At 37.0% G+C, this 20,570-nt stretch overlaps 1 protein-coding gene across 25 annotated transcripts in view; it reads right to left on the bottom strand.

Moving 5' to 3' along the window:
• The window catches only part of pleca (plectin a), a 153,953-nt gene that overhangs the window by 26,671 nt on the left and 106,712 nt on the right, over window positions 1-20,570 (bottom strand). For 18 of the 25 annotated variants that reach the window (XM_049476029.1, XM_049476031.1, XM_049476030.1 and 15 more), the window contains 17 exons: window positions 19,906-19,995; window positions 18,100-18,135; window positions 16,799-16,876; window positions 16,231-16,323; window positions 12,085-12,251; window positions 8,396-8,511; window positions 7,693-7,799; window positions 7,463-7,582; window positions 6,829-6,924; window positions 6,231-6,358; window positions 4,835-4,928; window positions 4,039-4,193; window positions 2,843-3,179; window positions 2,650-2,727; window positions 1,242-1,403; window positions 853-957; window positions 51-146 (listed from right to left, as the gene is read on the bottom strand). In XM_049476029.1, coding sequence (XP_049331986.1) covers window positions 51-146; window positions 853-957; window positions 1,242-1,403; window positions 2,650-2,727; window positions 2,843-3,179; window positions 4,039-4,193; window positions 4,835-4,928; window positions 6,231-6,358; window positions 6,829-6,924; window positions 7,463-7,582; window positions 7,693-7,799; window positions 8,396-8,511; window positions 12,085-12,251; window positions 16,231-16,323; window positions 16,799-16,876; window positions 18,100-18,135; window positions 19,906-19,995 — 2,058 coding nt within the window. The remainder of the gene's footprint in view (window positions 1-50; window positions 147-852; window positions 958-1,241; window positions 1,404-2,649; window positions 2,728-2,842; window positions 3,180-4,038; window positions 4,194-4,834; window positions 4,929-6,230; window positions 6,359-6,828; window positions 6,925-7,462; window positions 7,583-7,692; window positions 7,800-8,395; window positions 8,512-12,084; window positions 12,252-16,230; window positions 16,324-16,798; window positions 16,877-18,099; window positions 18,136-19,905; window positions 19,996-20,570) is intronic. The other 7 variants (XM_049476032.1, XM_049476033.1, XM_049476034.1 and 4 more) reach the window with 1 other exon arrangement.

The following is a 20,570-nucleotide window of genomic DNA, read 5'->3' as shown; positions in this document are numbered from 1 at the left end:
AATAATAAACTCTTATGAATGTGAATCAGCTCTTCCAGTGTTTAACAGACCTGGAAGTAGGCGGTGTTCTCCTTCAGATGGGTCTCGATGCAGCAGCAGAGCTGCAGGATCCAGCTCCACTGAGTCTGCAGAGCCGCCATGAACGCCTGCAGAGAGGAAGTATTAACATTTTTGATTTGTTTCATTAATCAATCACAATTTCATTCATTTTTTTTTTGAAGATTATACAGCTCTAGAAAAAATAAGAAAGCACTTAAAAATGATGAGTTTCTTTAATTTGATCAAATTAAAAACCTCTGGAATATAATCAAGAGGAAGATGGATGATCACAAACCATCAAACCACCAAACTGAACTGCTTGAATTTTTGAACGTTATCCAAAAGCAGTGTGTAAGACTGGTGGAGGAGAACATGATATAAATATGAACTTGTTTTCTTTGCATTATTTGAGGTATGAAAGCTCTGCACCTTTTTTTGTTTGTTTTTTTCATCCATTTCTCATTTTCTGTAAATAAATGCTCTAAATGAGAATATTTTTATTTGGAATTTGGGAGAAATGTTGTCTGTAGTTTATAGAATAAAACAACAATGTTCATTTTACTCAAACATAAACCTATAAATAGCTAAATCAGAGAAACTGATTCAGAAACTGAAGTGCTCTCTTATTTATATCCAAAGATGTATCTAAAACTTACATACATAAATAACAAGTGGTATAGTGCAGTAATGCAAAATGCATAAAAATGATCATATAATTGGATCAAGGGTGATTCTATTGGTATATTAATGTTTAAATTATTAGTTTAATGAGTTAAATAGTTTCTAAATTGTAGTGAATTCTCTGTTACTTGCCTCCACAGTGCTCTTGGCTGGATGTCCTTCCTTCAGCAGTTTGTCTCCGGTGGCCTGAACACTGTTCATTTTCTTCTCCCGCTGTTCCAGTTCTCGCATCAAACCCTGTAAACACGATCCTGTTAAAACTCGTCTATTTATTTTATTTATTTATTTATTTTGCTAGGTTAAACCTTTATTTTTCTAAATATTATAAAGGATGTATAGGAGACAGTCACACATTGTTGATACAGCCAGATATTGTTATTTACAGGAGATCCTAATCTCCTCAATGATGGACTCTGTATAAAACTTTTAATTAAATGATCTTAAAACATGATAACATCAATATTATTAAAAACTACATCAATATTCTAGTAAAGAGAGAGTAGCAGTGGAACTGGTCGTACTGAGTAATTATCCTTCTTAGCCGTCATGTTGGTGTTTCGGTCGCTCCAGTCGTAGTTCACCTCCTCCTCCTCCTTCTCATTCAGCCACATCAGCTCTTTAGTAGCGGCGACGACGAACGCATGCAGCTGGGTGAGATATCGCAGCCGAGCTTTTGAGGAGTTCTGAGGAAAAAAAGAAGAAGAAGAAGAAGAAGAAGAAGAAAAAGAAGAAGAAGAAGAAGAAGAAGAAGAAAAAGAAGAAGAAGAAGAAGAAAAAGAAGAAGAATATATGTTGTAAAAATTGATACTTTAAAAAGTTGGAATAGAGCAGAAACAACACTTCTCCATCTCCTTAACTCAACTCATCCCAAATTCCTCAACTCAACTCTTTCCTACCTCCTTAACTCAACTCTTCCCTAAGTCCTCAACTCATCCCAAACTCCTCAACTCAACTCTTTCCCACATCCTCAACTCAACTCAACTGTTCCCCACCTCCTCAACTCAACTGAACTCATTCCCACCCCTCAACTCTTCCCCATCTCCTAAACTCAACTCATCCACAAAACTCCTTAACTCAACTCTTTCCTATCTCCTTAACTCAACTGAACTCTTCCCCACCTTCTCAACTCTTTCCCACCTCCTCAACTCAACTCAACTGTTCCCCACCTCCTTAACTCAACTCTTCCCTAAGTCCTCAACTCATCCCAAACTCCTCAACTCAACTCTTTCCTACCTCCTTAACTCAACTCTTCCCTAAGTCCTCAACTCATCCCAAACTCCTCAACTCAACTCTTTCCCACATCCTCAACTCAACTCAACTGTTCCCCACCTCCTCAACTCAACTGAACTCATTCCCACCTCCTCAACTCTTCCCCATCTCCTAAACTCAACTCATCCACAAAACTCCTTAACTCAACTCTTCCCTAAGTCCTAAACTCATCCCAAACTCCTCAACTCAACTCTTCCCCACCTCCTCAACTCAACTGAACTCATTCCCACCCCTCAACTCTTCCCCATCTCCTAAACTCAACTCATCCACAAAACTCCTTAACTCAACTCTTCCCTAAGTCCTCAACTCATACCAAACTCCTCAACTCAACTCTTCCGCACATCCTCAACTCAACTGAACTCATTCCCACCTCCTCAACTCTTCCCCATCTCCTAAACTCAACTCATCCACAAAACTCCTTAACTCAACTCTTTCCTATCTCCTTAACTCAACTGAACTCTTCCCCACCTTCTCAACTCTTTCCCACCTCCTCAACTCTTCCCCAACTTCTTAACTCATCCCCACCTCATGAGATATCCCCATTACTTTCAGGAGGTATGTGTAGCTGTGCAGGTGGATGTTGCTGGTATTATTTGTGTGTTAAATAACTATAACTCTATATAACTTTATTATATTCTGAGTTTCCAGCTCAGTGCTTACCAGCAGTTTTCCGTACTGCAGGTCCAGCTTCCCCAGGTACTCTCTGTACGCTCCTTTACTGACGGGCGTTAACTGATTCTGAAAGAATAAATTACAAATAAAAAATTATAACATTAATTAAATTACGAAGGTTCACCACAATAATCCAGTATGAACTACAGAGAATAAAGAGTGAGAGAAGTCTGTGTTTTACCTCGTCTGCTCGGGCGCGGTCGATTTTGGATCTGAAGTCCTCGATGGACTGGTGAAGGCCGCGGTGGCTCCCCAGCTGGGACTCGACGGAGGGCAGGTCCGAGCCCCAGGTCGCTCCGTCGATGCGCCGCTGGTTCTCGTCCACCCAGCCCAGGAGGTCCTGGATGTATCTGAGCGTGACCTCGTCCAGCTCGGGGCGGACGCGCTGCGGGGACTGCTGCAGGGTCTGACTCATGGAGATCTGGGTCACCGGGACCTGGGTGATGGTGACTCCGGACTTCAGCCGGAGGTTATACTCACTGCGCAGGTTCACCAGACGCTCGTGCAGACGGTACACCCTGAGGATCACCATCAGATCAGATCACTACTTCAGTACAGCACGTTTTACACACTCAAAACCATCCAGATACACCTTCTGATTAATCAGGACTAATCATCCAACATAAAGAGCTAAAGATGGATAGTTTAATCAAACTTCTTATTAAAACTATTAAAAATATAATCAAGAGGAAGATGGATGATCACAAGCCATCAAACCACCAAACTGAACTGCTTGAATTTTTACACCAGGAGTAAAGCAGCATAAAGTTATCCAAAAGCAGTGTGTAAGACTGGTGGAGGAGAACATGATGCCAAGATGCATGAAAAAAAACTGTGATTAAAAACCATATTTAATCCACCAAATATTGATTATTTCTGAACTCTTAAAACTTTATGAATATGAACTTGTTTTCTTTGCATTATTTGAGATCTGAAAGCAGTTCTGCATCTTTTTGTTCTGCATCACAGAAAAATTTGCAGTCAATATCTCAAATAATTTATTTGTTGCAAAGCCAAAATGCCAGACAAATTAGCATAACAAATAGCAGTCAAAATCTCAAAAAACTTTACCATTTTAACCAAATTAGTAAATAAAAATAATACATCAGTTATCCAAGACCTATCCATTTTATAGTAGAATGATTATTATATTATATTGATAAAATTAGTCTAGTCAAAATTAGGCTTTTCCCTTTATTTTAGCATCATTAAAGAAATATAATAATTTAATGCTTTAAAGCAGATGCACTTGGTGGCCATGGGGCTCTAGCCAGACATTTATGATAATATTATATATTATAATGCGTTTGATGTAGAATCAGCTCTGTTGTTAGAAAAGTTGTATACATTTTTTCCTCCTGCTTAAACTGTACTCACCTCCTGTACATCTGTTCTGCCTGCAGGTGGCGCCCATCCTTCAGCTGCTGCACATCATTAAACAGGAAGCGGATCATGTTCTCGGCCTTGTCCAGATCCGCCTCGATCTCCGCTGCGTGCTGAACCGGCTTCCCTGATCCCAGCGCCCGCACGTCCTGTTACACACCAATAATCTAATCATCACTACAGTTACACTCAATAAAGTATCAGGACACTTAATCTTTAATTTAGTTACCTACAAAATATTGTCTACTAGTCTCACAAGCCCTCAAACCAAACTGAACTGCTTGAATTTCTGCACCAGGAGTAAAGCAGCATAAAGTTATCCAAAAGCAGTGTGTAAGACTGGTGGAGGAGAACATGATGTCAAGATGCATGAAAAAAAAACTGTAATTAAAAACCACCAGGGTTATTCCACCAAATATTGATTATTTCTGAACTTTATGAATATGATTTTTTTGTTTTCTTTGCATTATTTGAGGTCTGAAAGCTCTGCATTTTTTTTTGTTATTTCAAATTTCTCATTTTCTGTAAATAAATGCTCTAAATGAGAACATTTTTATTTGTAATTTGGGAGAAATGTTGTCTGTAGTTTATAGAATAAAACAACAATGTTCATTTTACTCAAACATAAACCTATAAATAGCAAAATCAGAGAAACTGATTCAGAAACTGAAGTGATCTCTTCATTTTTTTCCAGAGCTGTATATATATATATATATATATATATATATAAATCATATGCAGCAGGTATATTGTTGTATAAGTGTGTTATTAAGTGTATGTATTTCCTCACCGTCTGCAGCAGCGACTCCACCTGGTTAAGCTGCTCCTCACACACACCTGACTCCATCTGAACCTTACTGACGATCCTCTGCAGCCTCTCCAACCTGCACACACACACACACACACACACACCATGGACATTAATCCACTGTACCGATTACAGACATATCCAAAGGATGGAGATATTCATGTTTTTAAAGGATGAAGTCATTGTTTAGTCTAAATAACTGGCAAAGAGTGTCATTATTTCAATATCAGGAAAAAAAAATAGCAATCATAGTTTTAAAAAAGTTACCATTGCAACCAAATTAGTGAAACTATCAAAATTAAATGGATAAAATTAGTCTATATAGTCTATACAAATGTATTATATTGATAAAATTAGTCTAAATTTCATTTGAACAAGACCAGCAAACATTACAAAACAAGTAAGTATTAGAATATTTGAAAATAAGAAAATCTGTAAAAATGTCAAGAAAAAAAGACAATATATTTTAGAACAAATATCGTCAAACATACATGTTTTTAGTTTATTCTTTTGAGAAAAAAAATAAGGCCATAAAGTTTTAATTTAGTTACTGACTAATCCAAAAAAAAAGAAAAGCGTATATAGTACACTAGTAACTCCATATAATAGCACACTTTCTCCCTCTACCATAAAACAAATCAATCTCAGATAACGACTGAATACATTTATAGTTGATATTTAATCCCCAGCCTCAAATATTTACATATTTACAAGTCTTAGTCTTAGTTCTACAGTCTTAATTTTAAGGGATTTAAATCCAGCATCGCTCCCACAGACACGCCCCCAGTAATATATCAGATTAATGCGCTGTAACTCACGCCCTCTTCTGGACAAGCAGGAACTCCAGTCCGTGGGTGTAGTTCACAAACGCCATGTCTGAGCCTTCACAGATCGGCTTTAGAGAAATCCACTGCGTATCTCTCTCTCTCTCTCTCTATCTGACCACTACACTGCCTCCTTTCTTAGAGAAGAAGACCCGGTCTTGTGACAAAGGGCTGGTCCTTCAAAAAATGACGGCCCACCAAGTCTAATTTACCAAACAGCCTTGAAAAAACATTTGAAATATGGATAATTTGATTTATAAAACAAAGCCTGTGTAAAAAAAGTATACCGTGCATGATCTCTGAGGATATAATAGAGACATACTGTACAAGAAAAAGTACAAAAAAGTAAAAATATCCACAGGTAGTGTAGTGAATTCAGTTAAATATATGTTAAAAATGATTTAGAAATCATCATATTCTGTTTTTATTTATATTTTACCCATCATCCCACCTTCACTGGAACTGAGGCTGTAAGTTATTATTTTTATTTTTATGTTTTTTTTTTTTTTATTATTTTTAAGTTTTGTTCTGTAAATGTTGAACCTCAGTCTCACCGTTCGAACTCTGTCCTGAGCAGCCGCTCTCGCTCCAGTATGGCCACGTGTAGACGCCCCCACTCCTTCTCCACATCGAGCGGGTGATAACCGGGGGGCACTTTAATCTGACCAGCCTGTACTGCCCCCTGTCCAGGAATAAAAAAAGGGGAATTAGAGCAAAATCCGTCAAAAAGCGTAAAAAAAAAATATATATATATATTTTCAATATATTATTATAATATTAATATATTATCAATCGTATATATTTTTTTACTTTATTTTTATTTTACTTTTAAATGAAAAACAGGCCATACAGTTTTAATGTAGTTACTGAATAATCCAAAATACAAAAAAGAAAACTTTTAGACTACTGAGTATAACTCAACATAATAGCACACTTTCTTCCTCTTCTATACAACAAATCAGATTATCAGATTATCTCACATAACGACTGAATACATTTATAGTTGATGTTTAATCCCCAGCCTCTAATATTTACATGTTTCAGTAGAGTTAAGCCACCAAAGCATTTCACAGTCTTAGTTTTAAAAGAGGAATAAAAAAAGGGTTATTTAAAGAAACTTGTCCTGGCTGTTCCCAGAGATTCATCTCTTACCTCGAAAGCTTTATAAATGTGTTTGGAGCGATTTTTATCCGCCTCCTTTGCTGGCAGCTCTGTCTCCTTAAATTTTAAAAACTGTCGCCAGAGGACCTGAAATAAAACAGGAATTAAAAAACACACATTAAACAATATCAGTTAAACATTCTCATTAGAAGTCTTTAGTGGGGTAGCAGTAGGCATGATCTAAACTATAAAAAATATATATAAACTCTGGAAAAAAATAAGAGATCGCTAAAAATGATGAGTTTATTTGATTTTACCAAATTAAAAACCTCTGGAATATAATCAAGAGGAAGATGGATGATCACAAACCATCAAACCACCAAACTGAACTGCTTGAATTTTTCCCACCAGGAGTAAAGCAGCATAAAGTTATCCAAAAGCAGTGTGTAAGACTGGTGGAGGAGAACATGATGCCAAGATAAATGAAAAAAAACTGTGATTAAAAAACAATCAGGGTTATTCCACCAAATATTGATTTCTGAACTCTTAAAACTTTATGAATATAAACTTGTTTTCTTTGCATTATTTGAGGTCTGAAAGCTCTGCATCTTTTTTATTGTTATTTCAGTCATTTCTCATTTTCCTCAATTACATGTCAGTAAATTTCATATGAACACTAACTAACCTCTATCTCCTCATAGCTGGTGGGGAACTTCTTCTCCTCAAACACGATGACGTGGTGTCTGATCCACTGCAGCAGCATAGTGACCAACTCATAATACTCCTGCCAGCGCAGCTCCAGCTCCTGATCCACAACACCAAAAAGAGATTATAGCCAAACAAATTCAGTAGATTACTTTTTATAATCACCTGAAAATACTTAATAATTTGAGTGTGAGTATTTGAGTATCTCACATTGGCCTGAACACCGCCCTGAACATCAGGAACTCTGGGCATGACGTCATACAGGGAGGAGACGTATGTAATGATAGACTTCTCATCAGGGTGAGGAACATCAACATCTGCACACAAAACAGGAGAACCAATCACCAGCCTGCATTAATAACAGCCTCACAGTGCAAACGACTAAACAACAAAAACTACTGGAACTGAAAACTGACTTTATAATACAGCTGAAACGTCTGAGCTTCATGCAACAATACTGCAACACTACTGCATGGCAAATTTCTAATTAACCCAGAAGACATATCTTTGTGTCTTTGCTATCATAACGACAGGAAAAGTACATTTTGCGCAGCTCAAAATGCACTACGCAATGTAAAATATTTCAATCAGTGTGCAAGTTGTCATTCCCTTTAGGAGCCAGGTGTGCTCTGACTTTGGAGCGTTGGTATCTTAACAGTGCGCCACGTTGACGCTGTGAAGATACACCAGCAGCTCATTTAAGCGAACAGCGATGTAATTTTATTCTTTATTCAGTTTATAAATTGATCTGTGTTCGTTTATCTCACCTTACTGATACAGAATGTAAGAGAGCTTTAGGGTTAGTTCTGGATATAAAACCAAACTAGCTCCTAACTTTTTTGTATGGAACTCCATACAAATCCAGCATTAACAGCATAAACAGATGATTCATGAATAATTGATCTCCTGTTACCTTCTGGATCCAGCAGACGGGTGACGCCCAGGTCCCGCTCCGCCACGCAGAAGGCCTGCTCCAGATTCTCCAGGTTGGTCTGTCTGTAAACTTTACTCATATCTATCAGATGAGGCCTGAAGGACAGACAGAGGAACCAAGTTACAACATGACTCCAGAATCCAGAGCCAGGCTGAACTGCGCTTCACAGGACGCCTCTCAGCCATAAAGAGACGCATATTTAACACAACCACACACACAGGTAAACACAGCTATAAAAATGATGAGTCATTCTGTTCATTTGTCTATTTTTATTATTATTGCTTCCGACAGCTTGATATTTCCATCTGTTTCCTTTGCTTGTTTCCTTATGCAATGTTACACTAATAAACATTGGGTTAAAGTTAAATAACTAAACAGTGCTACATCAGAATAGGAGTAAATCAGTACTATTACATAATTAGATCAGTTATTACTAACATAAATGACATTGCCTTCATATAGTGAACTGAGTGTTTATTTCTGCACAGTTTATTTATTTTTCAACATTCTTTAATGCACGAGGGACTTTACGATTCATATTCATACTAAACATGATCGATTCATAAATTCTTGAGACATCTGGTTTAAAAAAATTGAAGAATTCTAAATGAGGAGACCACAGTGTTTGATGTTCAGAAATGAACATTAGCGTGAGGCTAAATTTATTTTGAGGCAAAATAACAAAGTTGTAAAAAGGCATCTGAGCATGCATGTATAAAATAACGTATTGCTTTAATAAGAACTTTAAGAACATTAAATTAAGCAAACTTATAAATTAATTCAGCATGCATATGCCAATAATTAAAATTTTAGCACATGGATATTAGTGTGAGAAAAAAATCATTTTGAGGCAAAATAACAGGATTATAAAACGGCATATGCACAATCCAAAAATATAGTCATGCACAGCTCTGGATAAAAAATTAAGAGAGCACTTATTTAAAAATGATGAGTTTCTTTGATTTTACCAAATTGAGAACCTCTGGATTATAATCAAGAGGAAGATGGATGATCACAAACCATCAAACCACCAAACTGAACTGCTTGAATTTCTGCACCAGGAGTAAAGCAGCCTAAAGTTATCCAAAAGCAGTGTGTAAGACTGGTGGAGGAGAACATGATGCCAAGATGCATGAAAAAAACTGTGATTAAAAAGCAGGATTATTCCACCAAATATTGACGTCTTGCATTATTTGAGGTCTGAAAGCGCTGCATTTTTTTGTTATTTCAGCCATTTCTCATTTTGTGCAAATAAATGCTCTAAATGACATTGTATATTTTTTATAGAATAAAACAACAATGTTCATTTTACTCAAACATAAACCTATAAATAGCAAAATCAGAGTAACTGATTCAGAAACTGAAGTGACCTCTTCATTTTTTCCAGAGCTGTATATACTATTTTGATTTTTATGCTTAAATATTGAAATATGCCGCCTAATTACGCCATTACTACCACCTCTATAATCTGCAAAGAAACACAAAGCATCCGTACACTGGCCCGCTGTGCTGGTTGTAGTAGTAGTAGTGGTGTTTCTTCATCCCTGGAGGCGCCACCTCAGTATAATACATCTTTCTACAGGGTAGCTTATCACTGCTCAGGGTGCTGAGATGACACTCTCTGCTGAGCTCTGATTCGCCGCTCTGAGAGCCGAAGCTGGAGCGATGTTCTGGACTCAGCGACTCCGGACTGGAGTCTAAAGATCCCCGAGAGGGTACAGAGTCTTCACACAGCATGATCACTCGCTCGTCCAGATCACTGACTGATCCCTGAGCGCTGCTGGAGGAGCTGCTGCGCCTCTTCCCCGTCCCGAGCTTCTTCTTCCTCTTCAGCCTGAACATCGAGCTGGTGATGAACTTGATGGAGAAAAATAATCTTGGTCCAATCGGATGTTTTAAGAGCTTTTTTAAGAGATTTTAAGAGATTTCAGGGACTAATTCCACTGGTAATCCAGTTTATCCAAACTTCCTGGTTCCAATATTCCATGTTGACCGCATGCATCTACTAAAAATCAAATCCTGAAAATGCTCCTCTCGATTTCTGCGATTTCTTATATACCTCCAGAAGCTGCAGAAGCATACCTGTGCTGTGCAGGTACATGCAGGGATTTTAAAAAGCACAGCCTCTGGGGATGCTTGGCGTTCGCCAACGCTACGCCCTTCATTCACGACTCAAATTTCCTAGTTTCATCCTAAACCCTCCTTTACCAGACTTTCATCTCTTAATACTATCTCATAGTAAATATGTGGTTATGTGGTTAAGATAGATAATCTGAAATATGTGCAAACAGATATCTGCAATTGATATATACAGTTGCAAGAAAAAGTATATGAACTCTTTGGGATTATACTTAGATTTCTGCATAAATTGGTCATTTAATGTGTTCTAAAATCTTTTGGATCTAAGTCACAACAAAAGACAAACACAGACTGCTTAAATACTGCTAATACCACACAAAAAGCTATATATATATATATATATATATATATATATATATATATATATATATATATATATATATTACATATATATGTTTGCATGGTTAAATTTGAACAAAACATGTTAATATTCACAGTACAAAGTGTGGATTTTTGGGTTTAATAACTGGTTGATCCTCCTTTGGCAGCAAAAACCTCAACCAATTGTTTTCTGTCGTTTACGGTCAGGGGGAATTCTGGATCATTCCTCTTCACTAAACTGTTTCAGTTTAGCTATAATATTCTTGGGATATCTCTTGAGGTCATGAAGGCGTATTTTCTTCTGTTGAAGTCGTTCGGTTGTTGATTTATTTCTATGTTTTGGGTCGTTGTTCTGTTGCATCATCCGTCCTCTGTTGAGCTTCAGTTGGAGGACAGATGATCTTAAGTTTTCCTGCAAAACTGAAACTCTTGGTAAACTTGGGAATCAGTCCAGACCCTGAGGCAGCAAAGCAAAGCAGCCCCAAACCATGATGCTCCCTCCACCATGTTTCACAGTTGATGATGATGGTGTGCTGTGCCTTTCTTTTTTTTCTCCACATATAGCGTTGTGTTTTGTGTTTTCCTTTCAAACAACTCAATTTTGGTTTAATCTGTCCACAGTAGTAGAACCATCCAGGTGTTCTTTTTTTTGCAAACTTCCTGCAGCAATGTTTTTTTTGGACAGCAGTGGCTTCCTGCGTGGTGTCCTCCCATCTCCAATGAACTCAGTTCTTGTTTAATGTTTTCCTTCTTGTAGCTTTGTCAACTAAAATGTTAGCATGTGCTGACAGCTGAAACTCTTCTTGGATTCTTCCTCACCTCATTGATCATCCTGCATGTGCTGTGCTCTTGCAGTCACCTTTACAGGACTTTACCACGCCTAGGGAGAGTAGCTCCAGCAACAGTGCTGAACTTTCTCCATTTGTAGACTGTCTGTCTTACCGTGGACACATGAACATTAAGATTCTTAGATATATTTGTGTAACGCTTTCGAGCTTCATGCATTTCAACAATGCAAGCCACTGCTTTTAGTAACATTTCCAATACCCAGAGGCGAGACAAGCTGAATTAGAAGGGAAACATGGAGAAACACCCAATCTGGTGCCCCTTATAGTGCGAAAAATGCAGTATTCTCTTTCTACTCATGAAAAGGGGTGATCTGAGGGATGATCAGCTCTACCTCTGGCTTTCCGTAGGCTCTTCCTCACCTGTGTTTATGGATGATGCCATTGAAGAGTTTGCCATCCCTCCAGCTGGTGGTGAAGTTATCACAGCGAAGGCCTTGGTAGCCCTCCACCATGCGCTGTGCCCACAGAAGAAGCTTCTCCTTGGCTGTCATGTCATCTGACTGACCGTTCACCTGGATGTCTGAGATCTGGAGGAAGGTGAGAGAGGAATTATGGGATGTGTAGTTTTGAAGAAGTCATACATTGAGCTTCCAACAAAAAGTATTTTCAATAAAGTAGTAAAAGTGAGAATTATTATTTATTACATGAAATTTGCTGTTCTTGGAAATGAAGCAAGTATCCAAGTATCCCATAATAACCTCATAATAACACCATAATAACACCATAATAACACCATAATAACAACCTAGTTCTTGTTGCTAAGATACTGTTGTGGGCAAACACTGCAGACCATAGTGGTGATCATACGATTCTTGCAAAAACGTCTCATGATCAGGGGTTTGTTCATCTTTTAGGTTAAGTGTGTGTGTTAATGTGTGGGTGTGTGTGTATTTGTGTGTGTGTATGTGTGTGTGTGTGTGTTAATGTGTGTGGGTGTGTGTGGCTCTCTCCAGTGACTCATGGTCAGGATTCTCCCTCAGCTTAATCATTTCTCTCAGGGTAAAACTGGCACTAATCAGGCTGGTATAAATGCTCCTCTGTGTGGTGATGGGGAAGTTGGATGGTTTGAGTGGTCAGGCTCTCTGGTGTGTACGCACACAGTGACTCAGACGGCATGGAAACAATCTCCACCCTCCCGTTTTAGCTTTATGAGAACCCAGAGGGCCGTTCCAGCTTCCTTCCATTGCAGGAGTAGAATCTGACCAGTGGACAAAGAATAAACCAATAGAAAAGTCTGGGTACTTCAATTGTTAAGTCGTAAACTAATCGAAAAGTCTGGGTACTTCAATTTTTAAGTTGTAAACCAAACAAAAGTCTGCATACTTCAATTGTTAAGTTGCAAACCAATCGAAAAGTCTGGGAACTTCAATTGCTAAGTTGTAAACCAATCAAAAAGTCTGGGTACTTCAATTTTTAAGTTGTAAACCAAACAAAAGTCTGCATACTTCAATTGTTAAGTTGCAAACCAATCGAAAAGTCTGGGTACTTCAATTGTTAAGTCAAAAACCAATCAAAAAGTCTGGGTACTTCAATTGCAAAGTTCAAACCAATCGAAAAGTCTGGATACTTCAATTGTTAAGCTTTAAACCAATCGAAAAGTCTGGGTACTTTAATTGTTAAGCTTTAAACCAATCGAAAAGTCTGGGTACTTCAATTGTTAATGTGTAAACCAATAGAAAAGTCTGGGAACTTTAATTGTTAAGTTGTAAACCAATCGAAAAGTCTGGGTACATCAATTGTTAAGCTTTAAACAAATTAAAAAGTCTGGGGACTTTAATTGCTAAGTTGTAAACCAATCGAAATGTCAGGGAACTTCAATTGCTAAGTTGTAAACCAATTGAAAAGCCTGGGTACTTCAACTGCTACATTTTAAACCAATAGAAAAGTCTGGATACTTCAATTGTTAAGCTGTAAACCAATCAAAAGATTTGGGTACTTCAATTGTTAAGTTGTAAACCAATAGAAAAGTCAGGGAACTCCAATTGTTAAGTTGTAAATCAATCAAAAAGTCTGCGTAGTTTGACTTTTAAGCTGTAAAGCAATTGTTACTTCAATTGTTAAGTAAAGAAAACAAAAATCTAGGTTCGGTCTATTCTGGTAGACATGTTTAGATAAAATTATACACTGTTCATGTTCATCTGTGGGTGCATTGCATAATTGAGTCTCATTAGATGCAATTGACAATGCAATCAGTAATTTACTTAAAAATTAGCTTAAAAAGAATTTGCAGAATTTGCTGCATTTATAGCATTTATAGCATTGCTCCATAACCCACAGATCGGTGCAGTACGTGCACAGTAGCCATGCCACTTGACTTTGATCCAAAACAAAAAGGGATTTCTGTGTTAAATGAGGACAAAAGACCAGTGTGATCAACAACGGAAACCAGTTCTGGCGTCCCCCTGTCGACAATCATTAAAGAAATAAAGAAATGCTGGAAACGTCTAAAAAAGAGCCGTCTCATGAGTCATGAGCGAGCCGTGCCACGGTGCCCTCTCCCTTTTCCTGGTGGAAAACAGTGAGTCACGGAGGCGGATGGACAGATTCCCAGACCATAATCCCCGACAGGCCTGTTATAACTTCAAAGCTCTTCACTTTTCCATCCTTAAAGAAATGAAGTGAGCGAGCCGCTCTGCTGAAGCTCCTCCAGCGACTGAAACCAATAAGAGTTTCTCAGAGATTCAAAGCAAGTAAAGCTTTTTCTGCTTGAACAGCCCCACAATTTCTCTTTTCTCCAAACAAAAGAAGCCTTTCATTCCCTCTTTTCTTTACTGTTTAGTCTGAATCAAGTCCGATAAATGAGAATCATGTGCTGAACTGTTTAAACTGGATCCAGACGAGGGGAACAGATGTGAACATGGTGCAGCAAACAGCTTGTGAAGTCCAGTGTAGACTATCAGCACACCCTGCTGCACAAACTAGACTGTCTGAGAACAAATGACATATAAAAATAGGAATTAGGTCAGGGATCAGTAGTTAAGTTTGGCCGAGGGTCGGATATTTTCCAAGCCATTACTTGGTGGCTACAAAAAATTCAGTTTTGGAAAATAAAGTGTAATGGGATAGAGTGCTGCTACAGACTAGTAACTCTCCAGCCCAGAGGGTTGTTGAACCCAATTGTAACGAAAACAAGTATAATAAAACTAAACGTTGTCTTTGTACAGCAGGTCATTTTTACAAAATGACAGTAGTTCATTTTAACATTTGAACTCTATTCTTGCTATTTGGGATCAGAAAAAATCCAATTAGTCCAAAAACAAAATTGTAGCATTCTACATAAAGTAAATAAACTAGTTTTAAAAATGAAATAAAACAGGATGAGAATTTTTTCCCAGTTCATGTTTCTGTCTGGCCTGGCTGTAGAAACTTTCGACTAGGATTCCCACCACCTTGTTTTTTCATCAATTGAGGGCACAGGGTCAGCATTTTAAAAAATGTGACACAGGGTCTCAAGAGGTTAAAAGTCCATTCTCAGCTCAACTTTGAAAAATGCAAAAAAAATAAATAAATAAGGAGGGGCACTGCTGGGTGATGTATGGGTTTAGGGGCGGGGCAGGAGGGAGTGCTGATTGGGCTGAGCAGTGTGCCTCTGATAGCACAATGAGACGCGGATGGTTGGATGTCAGTAGGAGGGCGGTATTATTAATTGATTGATTGATTAACTGATTGATTGATTAATTAGAATATTGTAAGCCTCGCAATAAAAATGTTTTTTAAAGATCAAAAAAGGTTTACAAAAAAATTTAACATTACTGATATATTTTATTTTCTTCAAAGAAATTTAAAAGCTATTTAAATTCAGCTATTAATGAAATCATTGGTATTTTTATATGCTGTATATCTTAGCTGTAAAGCATGGTGGTGGGAGAATCATGGTTTGCAAAAAGCATTGAATACAGCGATGATTTTAAAGGTGAATCAAATTATTTAATTTGAGAGTGATTTTAAGGGCAATGACAGTCCATGGTCACAATTTAAAAGATTTAACTCAGATGATTGTGAACCTTCACCACAATGTCTTTCAATTTTTAGATAAAAAAAGTAAAGAAACCCCTTTTTTTAGATTGATCTGTTAGAAGCTCACTTAAAAGTTTACTTAGAAGTAATTTTGCAGAGTACACACTGCAACATCTGCTTCTTATTCTTTTATACTGTAAAGAAATCTGAGCTGGTTTTTAGTTTCTCTACAACGAAACCAAACCACTCTGAATGATTGTGTTTACATCTCAGCGCCTTAATTACGCAGAAATTCCCTAAAAAGGAGAACAATCAGGGAAATGCTCTGCAGAAACATCTGAGATCACTTGTTGCTCATGTTTGAACGTTTAAATATCTTCATAGGAGCAATAAAAACTGCCCTACCGCTGATTTAACATCAACACACACTACAGTTAGCGGCGAGAAGTAATCACATGATTATGTGGAATATGGATAGACTGGAATATTGCATTATGATAAATCAAGAGCAGTAACTGTATTTGATTTAATTATTTAATCTGGAAGTACCTGGAAGTGAAGGATGATGGTCCATATCAGCCCAAGGGTCAGCTTGGGGTTTCCATCTGCAATGTCATCGTTTCTGATGTTGACCAGTTTGACCTGTAATGAGGAACGGAACAAAAGTTGGATTAAGATACTGTAGATTACGTATTCTAAAGAATCTCAGAAAACAAAAAAAATAAAGGATGTTTGGAGTTATGCCACCAGAGAAGCACTTTTGATTCACTATCTATTGATCTAAAGGTGAAGTTTTGTTTTTGAGTGAAGCTATATAATTTTTTTTTTCCATTAGTGATGGTGTATATGAAACGGGTTGCTATCCTGTATAATAACAACTGAAAAGGATTTAAGGGGTGTCGGTGTCGGTGTCTTTGATATTGTGTGGACACAAAAAATTAATCATGGGTGTGTTTTGGGCATAGCATGAAATAAATCAATCAGTGTGTCAGTTGTCATTTCCTTAAAGAGCCAGGTGTGCCAGAATTGGGTGGCTGAATGTTGACTGTTGTCAGGGTTTTAACTAGTCAGTGGCGCACCTGTGATTTTAAATTCTGTGGTGTTGAGACTAACGTACCTGTCTATGTTTGAGGAAATCCAGGGCGATCTGCACATTCTGTAGTTTGTGGAAGCGCATGCGACCTTTCTCTCTGGGCTGGAGGACAATAAAAAAAAAACAATAAATACGGAAATTAGAAGAATGGAAAGTCAATGAGTGATGTTGATGCTTAGATAGAAAGTTGTTATATCATAATATTCACAACAGTTTTGGCCAGTTAAAACAGATACTATTACACTTTAACTCTGTCTTGGCTGATTGACTACATTTTGGAAATTTTCACAAATTATTTCCTTTAAAAAGGACAAAAATCTAAGAACAAAAATAGAAAACAAGAAAGAAAATTTATTATATAGTAATATAAATATGCTACAAATAAAAACCTCAGATGATATCAATGAACACAATCTCTAAAACTTTAGTCTCTATTATACATTGTATTTTTTGCAATACTGAAATAAGTAAATAAGCAAACACAATAGAATTATCTTTAATCATGTGACATTTAATCATGTTCAGATAAGAACTCTTAAAATCTTAAAGGTAAACCGGGAGCAATGCCATATTAAATATAAGCAATGCATTCACTGCTATCTGAGACAACTGTGCAGCATACAGTACAGACCATGCACTAGCATGTCAATCATTTACCAACATCCAGCCAATCTAACGTCCAGATGATACATCAGTCAGACTCCTATTGGCTTACAGTGTATGATGTCATTCACAGCTAAGTGATCCCATGTCTGGAAGTACGATCAGACATGAAGCGATGCATAGAAATGAATGGTGAAATGGAGATACAGCATAAATAATATTCTGTAAAGTTCTGTAGATCATAAATAAATAAATATCCCCCAAATCAAACTTACCATGAAGCCCTGCACTTTTATTTTATAAAAAATCCATATATGCATCCATATAAAATAGACTGGCTTGACTAGGCTAGTTTCTCTGATTTTGCTATTTATAGGTTCATATTTGAGTAAAATGAACATTGTTGTTTTATTCTATAAACTACAGACAACATTTCTCCCAAATTCCAAATAAAAATATTAAAATAGGGTCATTTAGAGAATCTACAATTAATAAATAATTAAATAAATAGTCATGAAAATATAAAGGAAACGCATTAAAAAAGAGAAGATGTGTCCAAACTTTTGGCCTGTACTGTATATATGATTTTCAAAGGAAGGGACACTGATGGCAAGCCACAAGACAAAAGGAAGTGACATCATGCACAGCCCAGGAAGTCACCTGGGAGTGACACATGCCACGCGCCCCGAGGAGGCGAGCCGGAAGGTTCTAGACCCACTCACCAACCGCGAGTTCCTGACCACGTCCCGCTCCCTCGGCTACCCACCGCAAGAGCATCGCAAGAGAGGAGGAGGCAAAGGCAAAAGGGGGTCAAGGTCAGGGCAAAGGTCAGGAGGTCAGAGGTAGAAAACTGAAAGGTCAGGGGTTAGAGACCAGTGCAGACAGTCAGAACAGAGGTGAGAAAACATGAGATTAACGTGTTAAAGGCGGCGCAGTGCAGGGAGAAGAATGGAGACAGTAGACGAGACAGTCGCTGACGTGACTGCTGAGCATTCACAACTCATTTGCATATTTAATTTGTTAAAGGGGGGGTTGTGTTTGGTGATCATACAGCCTAAAAAAGTGCAAAGGCAACACCGATACATGCAAAAAAATAAAATATAAAAAAGGGGCTGTCAGCCTCTTCCACAGATCAATTCATGTTTAAAGCAGCTTTATGTGAAAACTGGTACTTTTTTAACATTTAACTCAGTGGCGTCCCCTACAGCTGTGGAGCACAGTTCACTTCACAATTCACTTTCACACCACTGCAGTAAATACATATAAATCATGCTATAAGCACCCTGCTATATTGAAAATCTCAAAATAAATATATTTATATTAATAAAAAGGGAGTGTCTGCTCTCCGCGAAGGTGAAAAAATGTGTTTTTGTTGGGATTTTTTAAATCTTCTGTCCTTTGATGATTTTCTTCCTCATTTTTATTTCTTTTGATTGTATTGTTTTTGTTAGATTTTGATACTTTTTGTGTGATTTTTAATCTTCTGTTCTTTGGGATTTAAAATTCAATTTATTTTTTATTATTGTTTTTGGGGGATTTTTATACTTTTTGTTTAGATTTTTAATCTTCTCTTCTTTTGAACTTCCTTAAACTTTTTTGTTTAATTTGGAAACTTTTTGTTGGGATTTTTAATCTTCTCTTCTTTGGGATTATATTATTTTTCCATTCTTTTGTATTTATTGTTTTTTGGGATTTTTTTTTTAACTTTTTGTTGGAATTTTAAAAAAATCTATTAAAATCTTTTGAATTTCCTTCCTCTTTTTTCTTTCTTTTGTTTTTATACTTTTTTAGAATTTTGATCATTTTTGTTAGGATTTTTATCTTCTCTTCTTAATCTTTTCTTGCTCTTTTTTCTTTCTTTTGTTTTTTATTATTTATGGGGATTTTTATACTTTTTGTTTGGATTTTTAATATTTTCTTATTTGGGATTTTCTTCCTCTTTTTATTTCTTTTTTTTTTTTTAGGATCCAGGATAGGAAATTGAACTCATTTAGACATTTTACACACCTGTTTACATTTATTACTGATTGCTTCTTTAAATTACCATCATTTCACCAAAAAGTTATGACTACTGCCAGAGAATAAAAGCAGTAATGTTATTTGGTGTCCAGTTTCCACACAGTCCTAACCAATCCAGAGCTTAGAGATGTTTTTTAGCTGTTTTTTTAGTTTTTAAGTCACATCACAAATGCTTGAAATCATTAAGCTAGTTTTAGAATTAGTCATCCAGCTGACAGCCCCTTTAACACAATATTGAGGGAGTTAAAACCGTGGTTATGTGCAGATAAATGCAGGTTAAAGAGGTTAATTATCTTTATGTATTAAATAGCAGGCAGCCTGTGATTAAAGGAGAGAGAGGTGGATTCTGGGTGGAGGAAATAGACGCTGCAGAAGCAGGAGAAAGTAGTGGTAGATGTAGATTTGCCTCAGGATGCTGATCTAAGATCAGTCTGATGGTCTTTACTGGACTCTATAAGGATCTGTGGTCAGGAGGACGTGGTTCTGAGGGTCAGTGTGGAGGAACTCACCAGTGTCTCTCCAGAGAGAACCTCCAGCAGAGAGATGAGGTTGTGTCCATCCCGCAGGTCCTCGTATAAATCTGTGATGTGCCTCTGAGCCTAAAACACAACAAACAAACAAACAAACAAACAAATAAACAAATAAACAAATACAGAGATTCATATAACAATAGGAATCAAAGCTTTGCATTAACCGAGTGTTATTTGTACAATATATTTACAATTCTTTGATTTCCATGAGGATATTTGTCTTATAAATAACTTATAACTTCTTATTTACAACAATGTAAAAAAATGGACCATAATTATGTGAAATAATAATGTATATTTATGAAACTCTCCTCCAGCAGTTTCCTGAAGCCTTAGCTCAAATTTTAAAAATGCCTAAAAAAAAGGTTGAAAAGGTCGAGAGGTGCACTGGGTGATGTATGGGTTTAGGGATTGTTGGGCACCAGACTAACCCAACAACACTAATAATTTAGATTTAAATCAGACACACATTACTATTACTATCGTGCAGAGGGGACAGGTGTGTTACTTTTTTTTAACACCTTTTCAGCAAATAAAAAGATAAAGCTCTTGCAAGCACATTTGTACACATTTTTATATATAAAAAACTCCATTACCTAGTCTTATTTAAATAGCTAAAATCCAGGTAGCTGCGCTGTTAAAAT

This window comes from Astyanax mexicanus, chromosome 3 (genome assembly GCF_023375975.1).
Source record: "Astyanax mexicanus isolate ESR-SI-001 chromosome 3, AstMex3_surface, whole genome shotgun sequence".
Taxonomy (NCBI): domain Eukaryota; kingdom Metazoa; phylum Chordata; class Actinopteri; order Characiformes; family Acestrorhamphidae; genus Astyanax; species Astyanax mexicanus.
This window is presented reverse-complemented; position numbering and strand designations above follow the sequence as displayed.